At 38.6% G+C, this 24,633-nt stretch overlaps 1 protein-coding gene across 4 annotated transcripts in view; it reads right to left on the minus strand.

The window, feature by feature from the left end:
- The window catches only part of GRAMD2B (GRAM domain containing 2B), a 45,249-nt gene that overhangs the window by 6,466 nt on the left and 14,150 nt on the right, over positions 1-24,633 (minus strand). For 3 of the 4 annotated variants that reach the window (XM_076362337.1, XM_076362336.1, XM_076362338.1), the window contains exons 2-12: positions 12,840-12,962; positions 10,647-10,734; positions 10,275-10,341; positions 9,200-9,303; positions 5,078-5,173; positions 4,020-4,091; positions 3,822-3,902; positions 3,008-3,119; positions 1,202-1,324; positions 921-1,008; positions 375-476 (exon numbers count right to left, since the gene is read on the minus strand). In XM_076362337.1, the coding sequence (XP_076218452.1) occupies positions 375-476; positions 921-1,008; positions 1,202-1,324; positions 3,008-3,119; positions 3,822-3,902; positions 4,020-4,091; positions 5,078-5,173; positions 9,200-9,303; positions 10,275-10,341; positions 10,647-10,734; positions 12,840-12,962 (1,056 nt within the window). Of the gene's footprint in view, positions 1-374; positions 477-920; positions 1,009-1,201; positions 1,325-3,007; positions 3,120-3,821; positions 3,903-4,019; positions 4,092-5,077; positions 5,174-9,199; positions 9,304-10,274; positions 10,342-10,646; positions 10,735-12,839; positions 12,963-17,665; positions 17,715-24,633 lie in introns of those variants that run through there. The other variant, XM_076362340.1, reaches the window with a different exon arrangement.

A 24,633-nucleotide genomic window follows, 5' to 3' on the forward strand; every position in this document is an offset into this window, starting at 1 on the left:
CCCAAAGATTATGAAGAACCTTCTTGTCATCTTAGGCTAATCAAACGACATTAAGACCGAAGACAGAAGTTATACCTTTTCCACAGAATCATTGCTCTGAAAAGGAACTGCTCACTTCAGCAGTTTACACTTAAGTTACTCACAGCTACCTGAAACATTCTCAAGGCAGTATTAGACCATGATATATCACATTTGTACTAGAAGTCTTAAACAGAAAGCTGTGAGATGAGGCAGGTACAGATACAAGAACTACAGGACACTAAAGTATCACAAGGGCACTGCAGTTTCACAGTGGTTTCTGAAGAAAATAGATGAGCATGACAGATACTGGAAAAAGATTTTAAAACCCCAGAATTTTACAGAGTGTATCTTACTCCTTAATATGTGAATCAAAGGATGTGATGGAAATAAGACGTTCCTCCAGGACACTGATTTTATATCTCATATAGAAGGTAGAAAATATTAATACACAAACACTGTAAAAGAGAAAAATAAGGTACATCAGTTAATGGAAACTTTAGAGGTACCTAACAAATTTAATGTTAAAAGCCATTTAAATTGTTACTTGTACATGTTGAATAATAAAGGTATCACTCTTAGAAACACCTCAGGGATACCCATCAGTAGCATTCAGACAGTTCTGAAAATCTCAGCCTTGAGTATGGCTTTGCTAAGTGACATGTAAAATGAACTTCAAGTAGCTAAATGCTTTTAACATTTCCTGAACCACAAGACCCTTTGCTTTTAAAAGTAAAAGGCCTATTAAGTAAGCCTGCCCCACCACTTCTACTTCTGAAAAGTATAAAGGCCACAATTCCCCATAATTTCCTTTTTTCAAGTGAAGCTTAGATTATATTAATCTACGTAAATGTAAGAAAATCCTAGTATTTTGACAATCTTGGAATTAATTGCTAACTTACAGAACTGCGTAAAATATAAGTACATGGTTCAGAGATAAAAGCTTCTGGGACTTCACTTTGTGGAAGAACCTGAAGGCTTCAGAATTGCCTGCGAGAAAAAGAATCAAGTGTTACTTTAATCAAAGCAGACCACGGCACACAAATGGTATTTTGAAGCATGCAACAGATAATAGAAACAGAGGGATAAACAAGAAAGAGATCTTCCAAATTATGTGAACTGACATAACTATGCAAACTTATCTCAACTAACTCCAGCTGAAGATCTGCCCTTGACTCCATACCATTTCGAGGACTGTTTTGGGCTTTTCCGTCAGGTCCACGTTTACTGTGTGCATCTGAACGGACAGACTTTGCCTCAGTCTTGGAAACTTTCAAGTGAGTCTGTGTCTCAACAACATGATAATCTGTGAAAAGCAAGATTTTTAATAAAGCTGAAATATGAAGTCAAAGGAAGCTGTCGGTAGCTTACGTTAGTCAAGGAGTAGAGAAGGATTTTAAAAGGTGCATTTCTGGACTTGGATAGAAAGCAGCAGTTGGTTTAGTAGCCTTAAAACATTTTGCATAGTAATTCCACATGATCACAAAATATAAAGAAGCACCTGGACTGGAAGAGGATGATGTGTGCTGCATTTATATTTCCAGATCCTTTGAAAGATGACAATCTGTGCAAACTTTGAAGGTTATCACTGAATTTCCAGTCAGAAGATTATACAGACACAGAAGTCATCTCTCAAAAGGACTGAATATGCTAGAGTAATGATTCCAAATGACTTTAATAGCAACATCAAATGGAGATATTGCATTGTCACTTCATAAAGGAGATTATAGCTCCCTTTCCTGACTGTTTTTTTAAATGCAGACAATGTCTTGAAATAGATGGGACAGAAAAATCCAGTCACACTCAGTTCTGTTCATGCTTCACTTGCACACCCTGGCCCGCCTCTAGTGATGCACAAGAAACAGAATCATGAATGACAGGTGTGTTTCCCCCACTCCTCAATTGCTTTTTCTAGGGTGATTCTTTAATTGGATATTGGTTTTTTAGTTGTGGAAAAGGAAAACGGAAAGGTTTGAAGTAGTTATTAGCTGTAAGGAAGTAAGACAGCAAGTTAAATCATTATTCAGAAGCATTCACGTGGCAAGTGATGACACCACAATTTAGTTACTGCTTCACAAACACCACCAAACAATTAAAAATACACACACAGTAAATACCAAAGACCAATGAAAGCAAATAGCCCCAAATCATACCACTGAACAAAAGACACACAGGAAAAAAGAAGACTTAATTAAAACTAACGTGACAGAAAACTGCTATTAAAAAAATAGTATTTCATTTAAAAGTAATGGTAAGAGCTTCTTATTAGACAAATTCTTTTATAGTCAAGATGGAACCTGGAGTAATAATAGCATAACAACACATTAATATGTTAATATATATTAATTGTACAGCAGAATAATACCCTAGGTTTTGCTAATAACATTCAGCATGTGTTACATAAAACAAGTTCTGCTGTACTTGTTAACTTATATGCAGTGAGTTTCTACACACCATTCCTGCTAATTAGGTGAAGAACTTGAGGCATATGAGACTACAAACAGTAGTGTTAAGAAAGAACAACTTTGGGCAGTATCTTCAAGTGTCTTAATAACTGCAAAGAATAAAATGAAGGTTTAAAAAAACAAAACCACAAAAACACATGTCAAAAATAACTTTTTTGATGACCATTGGAATAGCGGTTTTTGTTTGATTGTTTCTTTTTTTTTTTTAAAGGAGGAACATCTCCTACATTGCATCTCTGCTAGCATAACTGATGGGGATGTGGGGAGCAGATAGTACATGGACAAGCAGCTGGAGGCAGTAGTGACAAATCAGATCCACTGCTGACCAAGGCATTGCCTATGTCTGGATTGCAAAGGGATATAATAATGGAAATGCAGCTATTGTGGCCTTGAGGAAGACCTTAAAAACCATGTAATTCTCCAGAACTGTGGAGAATGTAGATTCCACATCAGAAGGGGATTACAGAAGCAAAACTGAGAGCTAAGCCATTCTCATTTTCTTGGGGCCCCACGATCCCACTCACCTTGGAAGCATTCCAGCTCTGGGGTCTGTGACCCTGTGCTGCTGGACTCCTCCATCTCTTGTCTCCGCTGCTGCACTATTCCATCCAGATCAGAATAGTCTTCATTGAAATCCTGATGGGGAGAGAGAGTCACAAGAAAGCTCAGCACTGTTCTAAATCTAAACGACCTTATTTCCTCTGACCTCCCTCTAGAAACTGAACCAACAATTACAGATTTAAAACTGTTTAACCAGGAACAATCTCTGATATCAAAATGTTGAGATCAAGTTAGCAAAATAAGCCCCACATGATGACCAGAATTCAAGCCTCATCCCCTGCCTTCATTTAAGCAAAGAGATTAAGTCTGTGTGCAAAAGAAAGAGACTGTTAAGTTAGACAAACTGGGAAGTCCAGGACAGGCATTACTAGAATTAGACTGGTCATCACACGTGGCTACACAGCTATTTCAGATGTCTGAACTGCCTCACAGAGGAAGGATTGCAACTAGAAACACTTCAAAAACTGTTTATGGCAGAGGAAGAAGCAACTTTAAGTCAGTACAGAGCGCTGTGAAACCTGACTGCTAAAGAGAGATATGTAGAGCATACAGATCTTGGAATATATCCAAAGCATATGCATGTATATATACTGCATGTGATCAGATCAAATTACGCCTATGCCAATCATTCCCACTGCTTTGTAATGTTAAACATCTCATGGAAGTTTTAGAAACAGATGTCATGACTTCCTTCAGTTTCCTTTCTTCAGGCATTGTAAGTAGTACTTGCAACGAAAGGTGCAATGCAACAAAAGAACAAACATCTAAGCCATTTACCAAGGGCAGAGTTGTAGGACGATCAGATGTGAAGCTGTTTTCTGCAGAAGAGGGATTTGGACTGTTGCCCATGGTTGTATCCTGAAAAAAGAAGCAGTGTTAACAAGGAACACACTCAGAAACCTAGCATTTAAAAGCAGGAAAGCAGTAATAATGAACACAAAGCTACGTACCATCTTCACTCCCGTTAGTACTTACCTCAAGATGCCTACAGATAGATTTTAATATCTTGTAGGTGGTATCTCTGGAGAGTAAGGAGACAAACATGTACTGAAAAACAAAAGTTCCAAAACTGTTTGAGAAAAGGCATACAGTACAAGCTTCCTTTTATCTAAATAAAACTGATAGGTGGTTTTGCTGATCAAGTAACTATTTTCAAGAACTTTCACATTGCAGGAAAAATCTCCACTCCTTCTAAGCCTATGACCTGCGGTTAATCACAAGGAACACAGAACAGGGACATAAAAGTTACCATGTTCTGCTGCAGGAACCAGAACGTAGTCCAGACCTGGTCTTTTTTTTAAAAAGACTTTGCATACTATGTTTTACCTACCCCTTTAAAAAAAACCAACAAACCACAACTCATTTTTTGTACAGTCTCCTGCATCCACAAAATATTTGTGCAATGAAAATGGGCTGGTTCTAAAGCTGCTCGTAGGATAATCCCATTTTCCAATGATTGATGCAATTACTACTCCTGAGTATCACTGTAAGCAACTGTATTTTGTGCATCTAAGGTATTGCTGGTCAGGTAAGAGACCCAAGTAAATGAAAGAATGCTGTCAGAGCTGCCAACAAAGCAGGTAACCCTCTGTGCATGCACTTCCTGACCCAGCTGTTTCAGTTCCCCCAGTGCTACTACACAGCAGTCTTGGAGAATGGGGAATGATAGATTATAGAGAGCCGGTGGCAACCAGAGATTCCGTTTCTTATTTTCTCACCAAGTTCTAATAGCTTTGTTTACTGCAGATCCAAACAACAACAAAAAAAAGACAGGGATAAAAACGGTCCTTGCCTGTCACAAGAGAGGAGGCAGAAGAAGCTAGAATCATCCCCTAAGAAACCAGATCCTCCAGGGTCGTAAGTATAACTGCCCACATGTGACCAATTCCTATAGCTGTTTAAATGGCCACTTGGCACTTTCAAGAATCACTCATATTACTGCCAATAAATAGCGAGGAAAAAAAAAGTAAAAAAAAAAAAAAGACAAAGAAAGCAAGCAGAGTGCAATAGCTTTGCCCTCTACCAGTACTTACCCTATCTGTGACTGTTGCTATGATCAGAGCATTTGGCACAAGAAGGGCAGTTTTGGTTTTCTTCAAAAGTGTCACTGAGAGCACAGGTATACTAATCTGAAACAAGATCAATGTAGTGTTAGAGTCTCAATACGCGCATACAAATCTGCATGCTCTTTCACAAGGAGCCAGCCTACCAACTGTGATAAGCCAGACCTTCACCACTCTTCAATTAAAGATTTCTCCACTACGTCCCTGATTACTAATATTTCATATGGAACAGGTATGGTTTCAGATTATTACTATTTCTTAACTATTTTTACTTCTATATTTATCAGATGCCAATCCAGGCTTTTGTTTGTGTCTTCCTTTCCTGATCCCTTCTGACCCTTACAAGACTACAGGCTTAGTTCACTGCAGATCTGCAGGACAAACCAGTCTTAAAGCTAGGCTTCTTCGTTTAGAAACAAAACATTTCCAAACACATCAGACAAGAAAGGCTTGTTGAAGAATGAACATAAAAGTCTTCTCACCACTTACAGATCCTTTAGCCTGCAACAAGCAGCTGAGTAAACAGCTTGTCCTTCAGTAATGTTGAAAGGTCCAATACCCACACACCCACTGACTTACTTAAACTGATTCCTGTGTCTGCCATCCAGACTGTCTACGTTTACAGTGAAAAGTTCTCAATTTTCCTTCCTGCTTCGTGTTTACATCCAACCCCATTAGCTTAATGCCTACTAAGTTTCAGAGTATTTCACTTCAGATATTCTGTATGGGCTCTTTTTATAAACCCCATATTACAAAGGACCGAATACGTGGTTTGACTTTCAGTTGAAAAGCCTAGAGCTTAGCGAGTTAGGCAAATATAATAATCCTGGATACACATGATTAGGATACAGCTCCTGTTAAAAATTCCTTTGGCACACACTGTCACAACTACCTGAGAAATTTGGAAGCAAGATTAAAAGTGTCCCAAGATTGTTCAATGAGTGATCACAGCACTGAATTAAAAAACACGTCAGTGCAGAAGAATGAAGTTACTCTGTGCACAGTTTCATAAAACCTTGTTAACTTTTGTTCAGAACAGCAACGCAAAGTCATGAAATGCAAAATTGTTTCAGGTAACAAAAAAATGTATTTGTGTACATTAGCCTGGGAGCAAGATTGCCAGCCACTGTTTAAGCATGGCTAGTCAAGTATCTGCTTGTCATCTAAGGGCTAGAAACTCTCTCTTTAGTCGGTACTTAAGTTTCATTGAAAAAAAGTGTGCTAGCAGGAAAAAACCAAAGCAACCCAACCCAACCCAAAGCATACAATTTTAATTATTCTTAGTTCCAGGCCTGCATCTAAAATCTGGTCATCATTTGTTCTACTGTTTTTTTTTTACATGCCAGCTCTATTTGTCCTGCTTCAGAAGTCATATCTTTTGAAAAGGGGTAATCAAACAGGCCCTTGACTATACCTTTTCTTCTTAAACTGGATGTTGTATTGTTCAACAAAATTTTTGCAACACTTTTCAAAACAGCTTTTTTGGGGAGTGGGGAGAAGGGACCAGCTACGATGTGTTTGATGGGAAAAACCCAGAATCCTCAGGTAGTCAGAACAGTCTGCATCACTTTAAAAAAAAAAAACAACCAACCAAAACCAAACAAACAACAAAGCAAAACAAAACCAAACTAGAAGATTTTTCAGCAGAAATCCTGCTAATAGTCATGATAAAAAAAGCAGCTTAGAAGTTTTCTAATTGGTTCAGTTCACCTCAAAGAACCTTAAATCAGAGATGTTAATGGCATTCTACTGCATGCTATTTTGATGGATAACATTACTGTAATCAAGACTAAAGTGTACTTAAGTGGGATTAAGTACTTGGTTACTGCACTGTTACCCCAGCATTACATTAAAATGGTAAAATCACTGCAAAGTACTTTATTTCTATCTGGAGTAATACTTATTTCGGGAAACAAGGTTTACCTGCAGGCAACTTGGAAAGCAGCTAAAATGCGTAAGATAATGCTTAGCTCCAGGAAAGACTCAAGGCCAATATATATAGCCAAAACAGAACTACCTGGAAAGACAATGATGTCTTTCAAAGCCTATTCAATCCTCCTTCTGCAGAAGCAATCTTTTGTTTTTGAATATGCACAGTGTTTACACTGCAGATTCAAATCTCCTGACTTGCATAGCTATTCCCTCCACCAAAGCTTTTAATAAAAAAAATTCTGCAGGTAGAAGAATTCATGTTGAAAAATTTATTAGAACATGTAGACCTGCTATTTCTCACAACAAAACACTTTATCACTAAGCTTAAATTGTTTTACAAGTTCTAAACAATAGAGATTTTGTGTCTTGGAAACTTTGTCAGTGTATCTGACTGCTAAGAAGGTTCCTCCTCCTGTCAAGCTTGATTTCATCCTCCCCCTCCCATTACATTATTTCTCATTATATCCCTGATTATACTGCTTTTTTGTTGATGGTATTCCTAAAAGCTTGTGCATGCTGTATGTGACTGAACAAAGCTTTGAGTGTGTGTTACAGGGGTAGGGGAAGACAGCTGGAAGTAAATGATCAGGCCTATCCCCTTCATTCTTCATTTTCCTTGCAATGTTTTCTGAAAACAATGACCCAGAATTGAATAATTTGAACTATCACTATAGCCACATTTACAAATACTGTCCACTCTACCCTATCTTGTAATGTTTTCACCTTTCATTGTATACATAAATATGTATATATTCCTGCATTCAAAACCCTGTTGACAAAGATCATTTCCCAGTACTACATCATTATCATTCTGCATCTTTTTTTCCAGGTCTTTCTAGTCTACTTGGTAGAGTTCTACTAGATTTTTGTATACGTTTAACTTAGCTTGAATTTAGAAAGCTGTCCCACCATTTGAAGTAGTCACATTTGTTCATGATGAACAGGAGATTGCTAGTACAGCAGCTTCAATTTTAATGAAACTAATTGCCAAGATAGATATTACTAATTATGAATGACAGTATCCAACCATTTGTTAATTTTGATCTCCTTGGTTGTGCCACATGGCTTTCACCGACATACATACCATCCGCATTAATGTACTGCCTATAACTAACAGAACCCATTAATTAGGAATCAACAATAACTCAGTTTCTTGGGCCAGGCAGTAAAACACAATGACCCCTAAGGTCACTATGAACAATGTGTTGTTAATAATTGTAAGCATTCTTTAAACCTATTCCACCTTTTTAAAAGCCACTTCAAAGATGGATGGTGTTCCATCAAAATGGTTAACAGCAGAGAAATGAGCTACTGTCAACTCCTAAACTGGTTTCAGCACCCAATTCACTGACAAAAGGTCTGGATCTAGCCAGGAACTTTGTTCAAGGATGTACTCGAGAAAGAAACCAAAGAAACTCTCACAGCAAATCGAGCTGTTTCCCAATAAAAGCTCAAAAACAAAGCAGAGTTTATATAAACAAAGAAAACCACTCCAAAAGCTCTGAATCAACAGAACCAGAACACAAATCTTTTTGGAAAGGCTTTATTTTTATCTGTATGCATATCATTCACCACAGGGGCCCAAGCCTTAGGTAGGTCATATCTGCACCGAGAAAGAGTAAATGATGATCTTGTAAATTAGGATCTTCCCAACTGTTGGTGTCCCATTTCTGCTCTTCATACTAGGCTCACAAGTAGAAACCTAGCAAACTGGTTTTTCTTTCCCCATTCTCTGTTTACGCAGAACCGAAGAAGTGCTAGAAGAATCCCTCAAAGACCTTTGCCACTCAACTCAGAAGCCAGTTTTAGTTCTTCCTCTTTAATTGTCTTAATATGTTTGATCCTTCCCTCCAGTTCCCCAACTACAGTCTTGTAGTCCTTGTACTTTTCATCCTTCCTTCCTCCTCCTCTTTTCCATACTTACCCCAAGAGAGACATTTTTGTACACTTTGTGCTACATGGGCTTGCCAATGCCCTCACGGCTGCATGTCAGATCCTTTCCTTTCACCTATTTTTTTCAGACAGAAAGTCCTTAAGAGAGAGACTCAATCTTTAATAATAACTGCTCCAGTTCTAGAGTGACTTTCGGGCATCGCTTCTGGTGATGAATAAACTGTTAAGGGATAGCATTACTATTCTGTACATAAAGATTTTACTAACCTTAGTGTCTTTACCAAAAACCTTGGAATAGAAGCAAATCCAGTTTTCAGAAAGGAATAACTTTCCTTGGTACAGAATTTCTTTCTGCAGAGCACAGGTAAAACCTGAAACAAATAGATACTCTATAATCTTTAAGGTAACCGCAACCCAAGCCAATTGTTACCAGTTTGTCTTTTGTTTTGCTCTTTTTTCAAAGCCATAATATGTTCAGGTTTATACCTTTTGGTAAACATTGTCAAACCTTGAAATATTCAACAAATTTAACTAATACTGACAAACTCAGAAGATTTCACAGGCCTAAGTTTAGACTCAAAATATCTGAAGGACAAAGACTGAAATGCATAACAACACACAACTGGCTCCCAGAAGCCAAGAATCCTTTCCGAGAGAGTACCACCTAGCTTCCTATGAACTTTCTGACTAGCTTTCAGGTAACTGTATTATGTAAATGTAAAGAGCTTAATGAAAGGTTTTAGCTTTAAACTTTCAGCTCTATAGCAGTTATCTGGACTAGATGACCAACAGAGGTACAACACACGCAAGGCAATACTGCTTTTACTTCACAGCCATTAAGCAAACCATATCTCACTCACAAACCGCTTTCCTTGTATTCCTTTCAAGAAACATTTGTTACACATATCTATATAGAATTCACTTGTTATAACTACCACAAAGAGCAGTAGGATCTTTAAACATTTTAAGTCCTTCTTCCACCAGTGCTTTTACATCTTCAGGCATCATCAACAGCAAATACTCAAGCCAGTCAGTTGACCAGTGCTGTCTCAATTAAATAGTACCTTTAGTAAGGAAGCTTCCACACCAAAAAAATGTTGCACTAGGTTACTCTGCTAAGAAGTGCAAAGCGGGCTACAATTCCCAAAGATGCCCAACATCTGACAATTTAAGTTTTGCAAGACTACAACAAAAACATGCAAATGAAGGCCTTGTAGCTCTAGGCAGCTGGAGTTTAAGGTTTTTAAAATTTAGATAGTCCTTCTTGCACATCACCACAGTTGGTGCGTAACAACATTATCTTATACCCACAGCCAGCAATGACAAGGGAGTTAATACTTACTTTGCTTCAGTGGCTCATCAATGGGAACATCTAGAAACAGCTTATGAAAGTGCGCATTTGCCTTCAGCTAAAAAACAAAAAGCCCCACACCCAGAGACACATAGCTTATTAGATATTCTTACAGTCAAGTGACCCTTTCTAATTCCTGTCCTCCCAATACCTTCTCATTTTACCCACTCGTTTTACAATAAATCCTCATTTTTGCTATGTGGCTATTAAGTCTGTATCCTGCTCTACCCAGACGAACACACTGATGAAAAAGGAATCTATGTCCTTATGCAACCATGAACTATGCTAAACAAGGGGGCTCTCATGGTAGATATGTATTTACTCTCACTATGTATAAACAAACAAGTCCATCCTCTGCCCTACCTGATTTGAGGCACGTTTTTTCCTTTCAATCTTAGAGTCGCTCTTGATATCCATTGTCAGAAGTGGGCTATCTGTGCTGCTCTTTGTCCTGAAGATTTAAAAAGGCATCCCATATGATGTTGGCCTGAGTTCATTAGTCTTGGTAAGTTATCAACAGGATGTGCTTTTCCATGAAACATATTAATCCTTTAATAACTACTATCTGATTCATCAAGGATTATGCAGCAATAAAGAGGAATATATCTTGTTCTTAAACCATGCCAGCCCTCACTGAAGGTCTTCTTTTAATTTAGAAGGAATATTCTAAATTACTAGTTATAAGGAAGTAAAAAGAAGTTCAAGACATTTTTACAACTTAATGAATTATCACAGTGCTTAGCTCCATGTTCATTTGTCTCTGGGCAACATGTGAAATACTATCACTAAGCATGTTACTTACTAATGCAAGATAAAGTAAGATAAAACTTAGTAGCTGAGAGTGCAAGGTAGTGTACTGAAAGCTATGAACTTGCACTACAAAACATGAGATCATTTGGACAGTGCAACAGAGAAGAAACATAAGTGCTACAAGTCAGAGGATGGCTATGAACTGTGTAGTGTAATGAAATCATTAAGATAGCCAGCAATCCTAGAGATGAAAAGGAATTGTGAGTGCCAGTTGTATAGGAAGCTGTACCTGTACAGCTATAGCGATTCATATTGGAAAAAGAAAACCAACCAAAAACCCAACAACTCTGGAGTAGAACAAGTACAGAAAACAAGAGGAAAGTCTCTGTGGATGGTTGGGAAAATAAGTTTTGTTTGTTTTATACAGGAGAAATTAATTGCATGGACTGTTCAGAAAAACAAAACCAGAGGTGCAATAACAGTGTTTCATAAATCAGGAACAGAACAACATTATCCCCGAGAGCTATTTAGCACAGAACAAAAGCATATCAACAAGCTATAAAAATAAGGTAGCTCTTTCTTTAGAGGCCTTCAGATGCAGACTGAAGAACAGAAGGAAAAACATAACACAGGACTCCTATACTGAATGACCTGAAGAACATGTTGTGCTAAAGACTCAATGGGGAAAGAAAGGTGCTACAAAAGTTTCCATTATTGCACCTTATCCTGCACAATAAGTCTTTACTTTCCTAAACTTGAGAGGTTCAGGATTTCCAATAAAAACTGTAAGGGTGAGAGGAAGAGAACCCCCAAGTGTAGTGGAGATATAGCTGGATTTAGGCAAAAGATTGTACAGCAGGAGTGATTTAGATAGCAGGGGGACTGGCTGCATATCTCAGGTGGTCCCTCACAGAAGAAAACTCTAAAATATATGTGAACATGTATTTGTGTGCCTATGCAAAGTACAGGTCAAACTGAAACGAACAGTGAGCATTACAAAAAACTTATGCTAACCCCTCAGCAGCACACAGTCAATTACACTGTATGTGAGAGGTAAGACTGGAAGGAGAGTTTGCAACAACAACAAAAAAAAGTAATCACATATTTCTTCACACATCTTCTCCTCAAAGATGCTTCAGGAAATTAAGTGATGTTTTTTAAATATCTGCCTTGTGACCAAAACCACAGTGTCAGGTTGACTGCTGACTTCTGCATTGGCTACTCAGTTGACAAAGTGAAAGGGATGCAAAATTTGTATTCAAGCCCTCCAAGTGGGATTTTAGTATTATTTAATTTTCTTTTACAAGAGTTTCAAATGCATTCCAGTTCTCCACCAAAGGAATAATGACTGTTTTTGCAGAGACATTACAATAATCTGATGCAATATACAGCAGAGTCCAAAATTAAAACTTTTGTCATAGCTTTACCATGGACAATCAATATTCCAGCACAAAAGTGTTCTGGGAACAGCCCAGGACTCAAACTGCAGCTCAGTTTGACTGCCTGTCAAATTGAACGTGAAAGGGATGTAACCAGCAGTGGCACCAAACAGTACAATGTATTTTTTCCTAGAACAGGGAAGCTAAGCTAGCCCAAAGTCTAAATTCCCCCTACTGTGACTGCCTGTGGTGGGTAACAGAGCAACCCCTGGAAGGTGGCTCTGATTCCTGTGTACTTGCATAGTGTGCAAGCTAACCCACAACTGGGATATCTGATAAATCTTGCTACTCAGCATAGCTTCTTGAATGGGTTGTAACCATTCTGATTATCTGACTAGAAGAAAACTGACAGCATTTCTGACATTACCTAGCAACATCAACTTTTCTCCGGTCATCAAAATATTCCATTTCACTGGTAGGGGTCTGCAGCAACACAGTAGGTGATTTTCCTGCCTTTCTTTTTTCATCTGTTCCATTTTCTCCATCTGAACTGCAGAGGGAAAAATAAATAAATAAATAAATAAAAAGAGAGATGGAAACGTGTATTGCAGGATTCATACCGATGTCAAACGCCACTGCAACATGTTGACAATACAGCACATATTAAAAAACAAAATTATGACTTATCTTTTATATTAAGGTCCTGAAAAGTCTTCATCTACTGACTTGACAGTATTATACATCTGAACAGATTTCTGAGCTCCAGTACTGGAATTTCAGCAACGAAGAAAGGAAAATTGAAATACTGCCGCAGATATTTCAGTGCTTACAAAATTTGTAGCTCTAGCTTCTGTTCCAAAGAGAATGTCTCATTTAGGAAAAATGCATTCCATGTTCAGTACTCAGACCCGATGACTAATGGAAATTAATTTGATTGGCAAGTTGGGAGAAAAACATCCTGCATGACAGTATCTAGCGCTTAGCAGATTATTTCTGGCCCAATGTTGCAAGAGGAACCTGGGTCCTATTTTGCCTGTCACTTACTTCTTCTGTGAGAGTCCACCTGCAGGATTTTCACAATAAAGGGTCCTCGCAAAGTATCGAAAGTGCTGGTTTTATTTTACAAAAGCAGCACTGCCACCACAGTGCATTGCCCCTTCACAGCACATGCCACTGCCTCAGAAATGTATGTAAAGGAATCAGAGTCTGAGGTCTAAGAGATGTGCCATCAGAGCCTTTCCCTGGCTTCCCTTTTCATAATTTTGTAATAAAATGTTAAATCAGAAAATTTAGAGAAAAAAAGGTGTCATTAACAGCAGGGTCTGAAGAATGACAATACTTTAAAATATGACATGACAAATATATACACACACCCTCCTTTGGAAGACTAAAGCCTCAGAAAGACTACAGGAAGCTCTCAGCATTAAAGAAGAAAGCCAAACTATGTTGCCCATTAATTTAATGACTGGCCTGAATGATGCCATTTACAGAAGCTTTCCATTATAACGTTTAATTTCTGCAATTTTACAGCAACAACACAGCCACTGCCATCATGCGAGGGTGTCTTGACAATAAAGTTTCTTTTCCTACTAAGACAGAAGTTTTGCTGACAGAGGTTTCCAGACTAATTTAACCTCCATTTTCTTTTAGGAAGGGCATAAAAAGATCCATTGCTTTGGTTACACTTTGGTGAGTAAGATCAGAAGATACACTCACAACATCTTAATTGAAATCTAATGAGGCGGTATCCTACCTTGCAGCTAAACTAGAGCTTATGTCACAGGACAAAAGCCATGGAGTTCTGCCTTACTGGTGCTGGGACTTGTTGTCAAGGGGTCTTACGTTTATATACAGCAACTATTCCCGTATCTAATCCTTCCTCAACCCTTAGCACTCCCCACCACAGGGGCACTGAATTGACACTTCCTAAGTCACGCTTTGTGTATCCTTGAAAGGGTTACAGCACTAAAGTCAATAAGGAAAAAACCAATTGTTTCCCCATTGCTTCACTCTTGGATCTGCCCTGCCTGACCACAAGGCACCAGCTTTTATTTTCGGCTAACATAAACTAAAATTAAATGGGCAATTCAAGAATTTTAAGCAGAACCCAACCTTTTGCCTAAAAAACCCAAATAAGCAGTTTTATGCTGAGATTTTAAGTAGAGAGAACTGCCAACCCAAGGTGCTCCCCGCAAGCATACGGGAGCTTCTGTTCCAAAAGTCTGCAAATCCTGCAAATGTCTTAGTCACAGTCTTGCTATCTGTAATGTTTCTGTTCCTCAAATTCTTGGGCTTCAAGGGAGGCCAGAGAATACCAGAAACGAGTGCGATGAGGAACAGGGTGAGGCAAAATTGTCAGGTTCAATCACACCTGCATTTCAAAAGAGCTGCACAGCATGGAAACTCCCAAGTGAATAAGGCTACATGACACAGCAGTATTTTTAAGATGTAGTTGCTTGAGCCTGGAGCCTGACTGGTGTCCATCATTGCCTTGGGCAGCCTTCTATTCTTACACTGCAATGCTATCAACTGATCAAAGCGGCCTGTATCACACCCACACTTCCATACTACAAATTTGTTTCAAAAATACCTATAACACAGGTTTTAGTGTTCACTCACACCTGCCAGCATGGTTAGATGTTTTGTTGCTCTTAAATGCTTTATTTACTTACCGCTCATATTCCCTTTTCCTTCACGCATAAATTAATCCCTACTTTGCAGTTAAACCTATGAGCCTGTTCCATCCTGTCTGTCTTCCCTATTAACCACTACTATTCCTGAACCTCTACTGTCTGAACTCATCCCCTCTAGCTGCTTTCAGATGGCAGAGAGCTAGGGCATCTCAACACGCTAACCCCGCTGACTGATGTGTGTGGAAATGCTGAGCTATCTCATGCCAGCCTGGTCACCTCTCCAGGATCATCTTCGGCAGCTGAGAAAAGGGAGAATGTACCCAAACACAGCAAGAGTTTCCCCCACAATATCTCAGGCGTGAGGAGACTCACCCGTGTAACACATGCCACTGACAGTAGCAATTGGGTGTATTCCTACTAGCTGATATGGTCTTGCTATGTCTATCTTTTACCCTACCTCCCATATGCCCCCTTCACATAATGAATAACTACGTAAGGATTTGTCCTTACACTTCTGGTAACTATAGCTACACACAGCAGTGAAGTTCCTAGTAGGTGTCTTTAAAGCATCAGAAGAATCTTAGCTGACCTTCTGGAGAAGGAAAGATCACAGGTATAACTTAAAAACAGTACAATATTGTTCATCAAGTCACAAGCAAATTAAAGCACTCCTTACATTTTCATGTGTGAGCCAGGATTCATAAATGCTTTGCAAAAAGAGCACAAAAGCCAGCAACCCATGAAAAGAAATTGGATCAAGTGCACTTAAGAAACAAAGTGATACTCACTACAACTGTTAGCAATAGTTGCATATAAGTGAACTGTATCTGCAAATATCAGGGCAAAGCATGTAAACTTTGTGACATCAGGACTTTGTTGATAAGAAAATAAACATTTTTCAAATTGAACATATATTGTGTATTTGGTACTACTACCAAGCCTATTTAAAATAACAGCTAAAAGAAAGGAAGAAAAAAGTTGTCTCTAGTTTCCAAACAAAGAACAGCAGTCACAGGGAGTATTTTCAAAGCCAAGGCTTGCGCTTACTGTGGGATCATACCTTGTATCTAAGCAAGTTAAAATAAACATTAGTTGCAAGCACTCTAACTCAACTTTTTGCAAGAAATGTTTTTTTTTTCCTTTTTAAAATATATACCAATAACTGAATTGAGTAATTCAAGATTAAATCACAGAATAGGGAAAGTGCTATGAAATACATTAACCAAGGCCATGGACTAAGTTTCATTCTAATGAAGTGTTCAGAAGTACATTATTTGTCAATGTATTTTAAAAGTCAGAGGAACTTCATCTCTTCCAATTTGAATGGTTTCTGTGAAACAAAAACTTTCTGACAGACAGGTGTGTCAAGTTCCTCGTACTGCAGAAAGTTTTTCTGAACTTCAAAAGGTTTTCTTGTTTGGTGCTAATCTTCTCTGGGATGTGAAAAATTCAGACTTCCTGTGAAAATTATGCTGTGTCACATTAATGGGGATTTTTCAAGAGGAAAAAAATTAAGGACAGTCATCTAAAATACAAACTTCTTCCCTGTTCCTTTCAAAACTAGTTTCAGTAAGAAGCACTGAACAGAAATAATGTGAGAGATGTGCTAATAGGCCACAGTTTGGAAAGTGAGCCTTAAAGAACAACCATTGTCTTTCACAACTCCAATATAGTCTTACCAGACATGAACACTTCTCAGGTATACGTAAGAGATATCAAAAACTCCAGAACTGTACAGTGGTTACCGTCCTTAATTCCCCACAACCACACAAACCTTTCTACAAAGCTTCCTCCCATCTGCCCCAAAGGACACCCACGCTACTTGGTCCGCATGATAACATGTCTAAAAAGTTCAGAAGCCACAATAAGTTACGACAAACCACTCCCGCAGTCCACAAACTCCAGATCAGTTACGCAGGAGGAAAAAGGCGTTTTGAATAACCAGATGTTAGCTACAGCTTCAATTGTTTGCAAAACTGCAGCCAAACCAGTATTTCCCTAGGGTTTAACGTGAGTCAGAGAAAGGAATCAAAGTAGTGCGAAAGGCCCAAATACTAAGAGATAGTGTTACTTAAGCTATTCTTACTCCCAGACATGAGTCTATTCCAATAAAGGAATTGGTTATTCTTTCAGAAACTAAAAGCCAAAGGGAGAGGCTCAAAACCGAATCAAGATGATGGACTCTGCCATGCTTAAAAGCAGAGGAGATGGAGCAGGATTAAGAGATTTATCTAGGCAGTGTTCGGGAGACATACCGGCAACATGCTCCAAGCAGAGATGACTGCAAGGGGGTAAGATGAAATGTGCTACTACTTGAAAGGACACCCTGCTAAGCATGCTGCAGGCCAGAGGCCTCCTCCTTAGCACAGACTTTCCTTCAGCTATGACACCCTGAAGGAGCAAACATCTCAACCTTCCTTTTGCTAGGCCTAAAGTCTTAAGTCTTAAATCTTCTCTCAGAAGGTATGTCCCATCCTTCTACTAAACATCTTTTCTAAGCCACACCAGTCTGAACAAACCTTTTTTGGATGTGTAATCAGAATCCGGAGTACTTATCTGATGAGCTTGCTTTCATACCTTACACAGTTGAATTATTTCACCCCTGGACTGAAGAAAATACCTTTTCCATTGTAAACCCTCCTGCTGTCCTCTTCATAGCAGATTAGAGTGGTCTCTGTACTGGATAAACTAACAACAGTGCTCAAGTCGAGGATTTAGATGTTGTCTGTTTCCACAAAGTCAGGTCACTCAGAGACAAAATGCCTCCAGTAGCTCTACAGCCATGCTCCAGTGTTACGTGGCACACAGCACTGTTTATGGGAGAAAATAAATCTCCTAAAAAACACGCCTCAGAATAATGCTATGACCAAGTATGACTTTTACTGTGCAAATGGAAAGCCGAATATTGACTACCATTGAGACTCCAAAACTATCAAAACAGGCAGAAAATGAGCTACAGCAACCCTCATCACAAAGGAGCAGAGAGCTGCTTAACAGCTGCTATAATAGATGTTAAGGATAGCCATAATGTATGCATTTGGTATTTGTATAATTCCATATACTTAGTACACAGCCTATACTTAAGGCTGAAAAGTGAATGAAGTAAAGCAGCTGATTCTGAAGTACGGCATTTCTTATGTATTTTGTATGACAGATAAACAGCTAGCAGATGAAGAGCTGCAAAGCATTAATGAAGGAGCAGAGATGTGAAACCCTGTGTGAGGGAAAGGGTCAGTTTGTTAATATGAATAGGTATGAACCAGACTGAGATTTAACTACTTCAGGGTGTTCAAGGAGCAGGCTAATTCTCTTCTCATGAGATCACAGTCAAACACGGCATAATGGAGGCAAAGTTATACAGCTGCACATTAATTGAATATCATATGCATATGGATGGGCACACATGCATATATACCACGTGTTTATGCATTTCTAGGATGAAATAGGTCTGCAGGCACAGGTAGAATCTCGATGTCAGCTAGCACTGAAAGAGGAAACAACCCAATTGCTAAAGACTTTTTTTTTATTGTGAATCTTATTTTATATATCAAGGTAATTAATTTCAGAAGTATTTACTGTGTTCTATTTCACAGCTATCTCTTGGAACACAAAACTACTCATATGGGAATAATAAAGATATAGCAACACGGACATACAAAACTACTCACATATGATGTGAGTGATGAATGAAAAGGATGAATGAAATTTTTGAGTTAATACTGAACAGAAACCCCTCCAACACTGTTAAGGACAGAGGAAGTCAGTTTTTTTCTTCAACTGAATAGACGTTTCACTTAATAACCAGATCAAGTTTCACACTACCTTACCACTTGGACACCAGCAAGATTACTGTGACACCACAGACGTCATCAGCAAGTATGTAAATTCTCTGCTTTAAATACCATCTATTATTAACTGGCTGTATTCCCTGTCTAATCAAAACCAGACTGCTATCAAGTTCCATAGAAAAAAAAAACAAACCCACAGAAGAATTCCCTGTGCTCTGAAACATGAGACACTATAACAAGATATTGTATTAAGTTAACACTAGAACAGGAACATAAGCCACTTAGCTCTCGTCTTTTCAAGAGTTTCCGTTTCAGATATCCACTTCAAAAAGCAAAAGCCCTCTTGTATGTATCTTCACTCAACCCCACAAGATTCCCATGATGCAGTTTTCATGGAGTCTCAGCAGGGTGACCAACAACTATTTATCTGAACATAGGCATGGCCAAATCCAGCACACGACACAAATCTTCTTGACAGACACATTTCTGAAAAAAATGTGAAGCAGAAGACCTTTGGGGAGACACTCATTCACATCTACTTTGGACTGCAGCATGTGTTCTTTTCATTCTCCAACTCACTGGCAGCCTTTAGGGGGAAAGGTTTTCCTATCTCCTAGTTCTAGCCTACCTTATCTTCTAACCCAGAACAAGACAAAAAACAGGATCACAAATCCTACTGAAGAGGAAGTGTGCAGCCTTATATCAGATCACATTTTTATCTTTAACTTCCAGAGGTAACAGGAAAAAGGAAAAAGAAAGAAGAATTCCTGATCTATGACTTGTTCAGGGTGCAGAGAAGAGGGCAAAGGCACTGAAGTGTCAGGTCTACCAATTGTTCTATACCAAATTCAATAAAAAAGATAAATACTGCATCTAGACACAATCCATGTGTTCAGTATGACCTCACAAGCATCTATCAATTAGATCTGCTCCGTAACTCAGGCAGAAACAACACAAATCTCTCTCTGGAACAACACAAGCATCTTTACAAACGAGGCCTGATCACCAGAGCATAAGCATAAAGGTTTGGCCTCATTACCTGAAGCTACATCTCCGTTTTTTGGAGGAAGAATTCCAGAGCAACATGCCTCCACATGATAAAAGACTTGGTTGCCAGTTTTCCAGCATTAATTGTGTTTTTGAAAAAAACCGAGTAGTTACATCAGACTGAATTAGGATTAAAAGAAAAAAAAAAAAGCAGACACCAGCAATTATATTAACAACTGCTATTAAGAATGTAGAACAGTTAGAGATGATAGCAGAGGTTTGGGAGCAGTCCTACCAACACCTTTATTCCTTTCTCTGCTGCTTAAGAAAAAAAAAAGTTAAAAAATGAAGCTGCCACTAATCACTTGATCAGAAGCTTCTGTTTTATGGCACTTTTAGAAATAATGACTCAATATGCTGCATAGAAATAATGACCCAATATGCTGCACATGAAGTGTTTTAATCAATGTATGGGGGAAAAAAATAGTTTTGGTTCTTCAGACAGGATATACACAAAGAGAAAGATGGTTGGGTTTGATCATGCAGCAGTTTCTTTGAGAGCTGGCATTGACAAGAGGTAATCCACAATCATTAACGAGATTTCTCTGTTTAAAAGGCAACACTAATTGAGCAGAGAAAATTTAAAGTAGGTGTTTCAAGGGATGCCTCAGTACAATGTTTTTTGTAGGCTCCCCAGCAAGAACAGGCCTAATGCAAAACATTAACTGAGATGAAAATGAGCATCTAGTTGTGTCCATCTACCCTGTTGCATCACACCTTCCACCAAGGATAGAAGCAGATCAAAGTAAAATCACTGTTGGAGGCTCACTGTTCACCAAGGGTCTGGCAATGCTGAATTTCTATCTTTGCAACCTACCATTTTTCTTGCAGACCCATCTGTGTGTTCATGGAAAAGACCAGAATAATGTAGATAATCTAATACAAAAGCTATTATTTCACAGTAGGAAAAATTAGCTTCCAACAATGGGTCTAACCAACACTAATCACAACAGTACTTTGATTGCGACACTGCATATAAGGAATCATTTTCCTTCCAAAGTCTTGGAAAAAGATAATCTTATTACAATCAGATATGACACGTGGTGGCCAGATCCCTGCTAGGGCCAGCTTGACTTTTTATTTTTTCTTATTTTCTGTGTCACCAGGACACTGAGGCTGAGTGCTCTGTAAGCCTCCTTCTTCAGTATGAGCCTTTCCACTGTCCACACGCTGTCCTCCATGGCAACACCCACTCTCTCTTATGCTGGCCATAGCATATTTACAGGTATTGTAAAATTTCACAAAACCAAATGGGCATATATATAATTTTGTTATTTACTGGATTTTTGTACTGTAACATTCCTTCTTGTCCAGAAAAAGGCTGAACAAACCTAAATGGCTCTTCTTGAACTAGTGTAGCATAAATGGTAGCTGCAAAATTACCATCAACAGTCTTTCACCTAGGTGGTCTATCTTTCATAAACAGCCTAAACTAAGATTCACAGAGGGCTAAACCACTGAAGCACGTACAGGAATGGATCTTTGTAGAGGACATGCCTAGGTATGGTTGCTTTTTGAGGGGATGTCAGGAACTGCTGTTTCATACTAAGGTAACTGAAGGCTTCCCCGATCTATCCACAGAGGAGGAAGGCTTCAGTCTGCCTCTACATTCTCTACCCCGCTGAGTTTCTCTGCTGCCTATCTGCAACCTGCACGTTATTTCCTGCCACTATTTCTGGAAGCTTATTAACATCCCTCACCTTAGTGTGCCTTTTTTCAAGGACGGAAGCAGAAGCCAGTCAGTGCCAGGCAGAAGTTTAGTTAAAGGAAGTGAATACTTCAGTACTGCACTGAAGCTCAGTTACCAGGAAACTGAGAAGCGGCAACTTGTGTTCTCCTTGTACGTACCCTACAATCCCTGGTTCTCCCTTTTATTCAGGCGTCCCACCTCCCAGTACTTAATTCCATTACTGTAACAATCACCCCAGCATGAGAAGCACACTATGCCATTTTACAAAAAGGAGACAAAGGCCATATGCAGTGGGCTGGCAGGGAGCAGTTGCCCATGGCCTCCTCGAAGCTCCCACTGACCCTTGCATTATGGAAAAATGGATGTTTTAAATATTTGTTTACAGCTTTCTGGCAGGAAAACATAATCTCTCTGAAATTTTGGGTAGCTCAGAGATCTTCTAAATAAAGCAAGAAGTTTCTTTTCAAGGAAAAGTGGAGAAACAGGGAAAGACAACTTGTCCTGATGTATTCCTATTGTCTGCAGAGAAAGCATTTGCTCTGTGACAACAATATTTGAAGGGACTTTTGCTGATCAGCCTAGCTCGATCCAGACAGCTACCCATGAATTTTGGTTAAAATAAGTACAACAAAAGAAGTCTGTAAAGATTGCTAGACCAAATACAAGAATCTTTTTGGCATAACAGTAACACAAGTCTAAAAAAGTTAACTGGAAAGGACATATATGGACTTAGCAACAGCTATGCACAGAGCATGAAGATCGTTAGTCCCAGCAGTATCATTAGATAAGCACATAATTTCTAACCACATGACTGCAACATTTATGGAGATGGTGGTAAGAAGACAATACTCTGATACTATGTTTATGCATCACCTGTCAAATACCAGCAACAAATCCTGCTGCCCAAAGCTTATCTGTAGTATTATGTTGCCTAACAAGCATTTCTCACAGACTGCATATAACCAGTAAAGGCAGCACATTTGGGAGTGTTTCAGGTTAGCCAATGAGGCGCTTTGGTACAAAGAAAAGGCTGTTCAGATTCATGGTATGCATTTACATACGGCACAATTATTTTTAAAAAGCTGCTTTTAAAACTTAAGCATGTACATACAGTGAACAAAGTAAGAATGACAGGAAAAAAAGATAAAAATAGGAGCAATTAAAAAACATCATCATGAACAAATGGAGGTCATCCAGATGTGAAACCTCTTTTCTGTCACGTCTCAAATTTAAATGTTTCACTTTGCAAGCCTATCCTTCTTTTCAGATCATGCATTACAACTTTCACCATAAAAACAGGAAAGAACTATCAGGGAAGAATTAAAAAATATGATACTTAATATGTGTTAATATATTATATATACTAAAAGTACAGAACATGAATAATGTAGGCACATACCTACGTCTTTTTCCCTTCACAAAAAACCAATAGAAATTTGGCTGCTGGAAAGGAGTTAACCTGGATCAAAGCTGAAATAAAACTTTGAATCAGTAATAAATAACCTCCCCTTTCTTCTCTGCATTTTGTATTTCTCTCAAGTAAGAAAGTTCAGGAAAAAAAGTTAGTGAGTTGTGATTATGCACAGGTCACTCAATTGCATTTTAACTTATCAACTGATAAACGGTTATTAGGAAATATCTGTTATGGCAGCATAACACGTCAGACAAACAAACCATGAAAATTACATTCTTTCTTTTCCCAGAAGTATGTAATTTGCCTGGAAGCATTTTCCTCTGCTTTCAGTAGCGTATTTTCCCCAGTATCCGCAATGTATTTTTGCTCAAAAAAAAAAAAAAAATCTAAAACTTTCCATATCTTTCAGAGTCTTAAGTCCCAGCCTCCTAATTTCTTTAAGTCACATGCAGTAACTGGACATTACCTTATGCTGTTAAATATAAGGGGACAGAATGTGCCACTTAGTGTTAGCGGTATCTTACCATATGGTAACTCAGCACAGTGCCCTAATATAGACAGATTTAATGGTACTAGGCCAAATACTACCTGTGGAAACCAGAAAATGCTATATTGACTGCAACAGAAGCAAGTGTCTGTGAAAGTAGAAGGATGCCGACATGGAATATGAACTGCTTGTTATTAGACCTCTGCCATTTCTCCTTAATGTATCACACAGTTTTCAACAATACAGCTGTTCCACCAGCTGTCCCTGTAGTGGGGCTGACAGCTTCTGAGGCAGGTCCAGCACCACCACAAACATAACACGCCCCACTTTCAAGTCAGAAAATTAAATATCCTCTAAATACAATGCAAGGGTTAATTCCTTTTTGGTCTGAGGCTGCATCAGGATGTAATGGTCACGGAACACCACTCGGAAGGTTTCTTCTGTACAGGAACTTTTGATTTGCTTAGGAGGAACTCCACATAATGACAAACTTTTGGCACATCACTATTTTGGGTCTGCGTAACAACAGCGCCCATCTTCCAGAGTGTTATCTCTGGGGTTGTACAACCCACAGAGGTATACTGCAAACTTTGCAAAGATATAACTATTGCTAAACATGCCAAAGAAGCCCATTTTCTAAGTCAGTATGAATGTACTTAACTGTTTCTGTATAAAGTTTCCTGAATCACTGGCAGGTAAACATAATCTTCTCAAATCTTAATCTTGAAATAATTAAAAACAACCCAATCCAACAAAAAAACCCCCAAAAAACAAAAACCAAAAAACTTTGACAGCGTCAATCCTTCAGAAGCACCTATCCCCCAGTGACACCTTTAAGGTAGCAGCAGAAGCATATTGAGCTATAAAGTCCATCTCTAAATTGAACAACATTTTAAGCATACCTCCAGGAAGTACAGATTACATAAATCTCTCTCCCCTGAGCTTTGGAACACACTAAAAGATTCCCTGAGCCTCTGTAACTCTGGTAGGATTTTTTCCAACAGAGGTCAGCATGAGCTCTGTTGGTTGCATATTGTTCCGTGGAAGTATATGAAGGGAATGAAACTCCACCACAACCACACACACTTATTTACAAAATTTTCTAAAAACAGATCTTCAGCGATTGAACTTTTAACGAGTTCACTTCTAACTGAATCAAAAC

The sequence above is a fragment of the Aptenodytes patagonicus genome, chromosome Z (assembly GCF_965638725.1).
Source record: "Aptenodytes patagonicus chromosome Z, bAptPat1.pri.cur, whole genome shotgun sequence".
Lineage (NCBI taxonomy): Eukaryota > Metazoa > Chordata > Aves > Sphenisciformes > Spheniscidae > Aptenodytes > Aptenodytes patagonicus.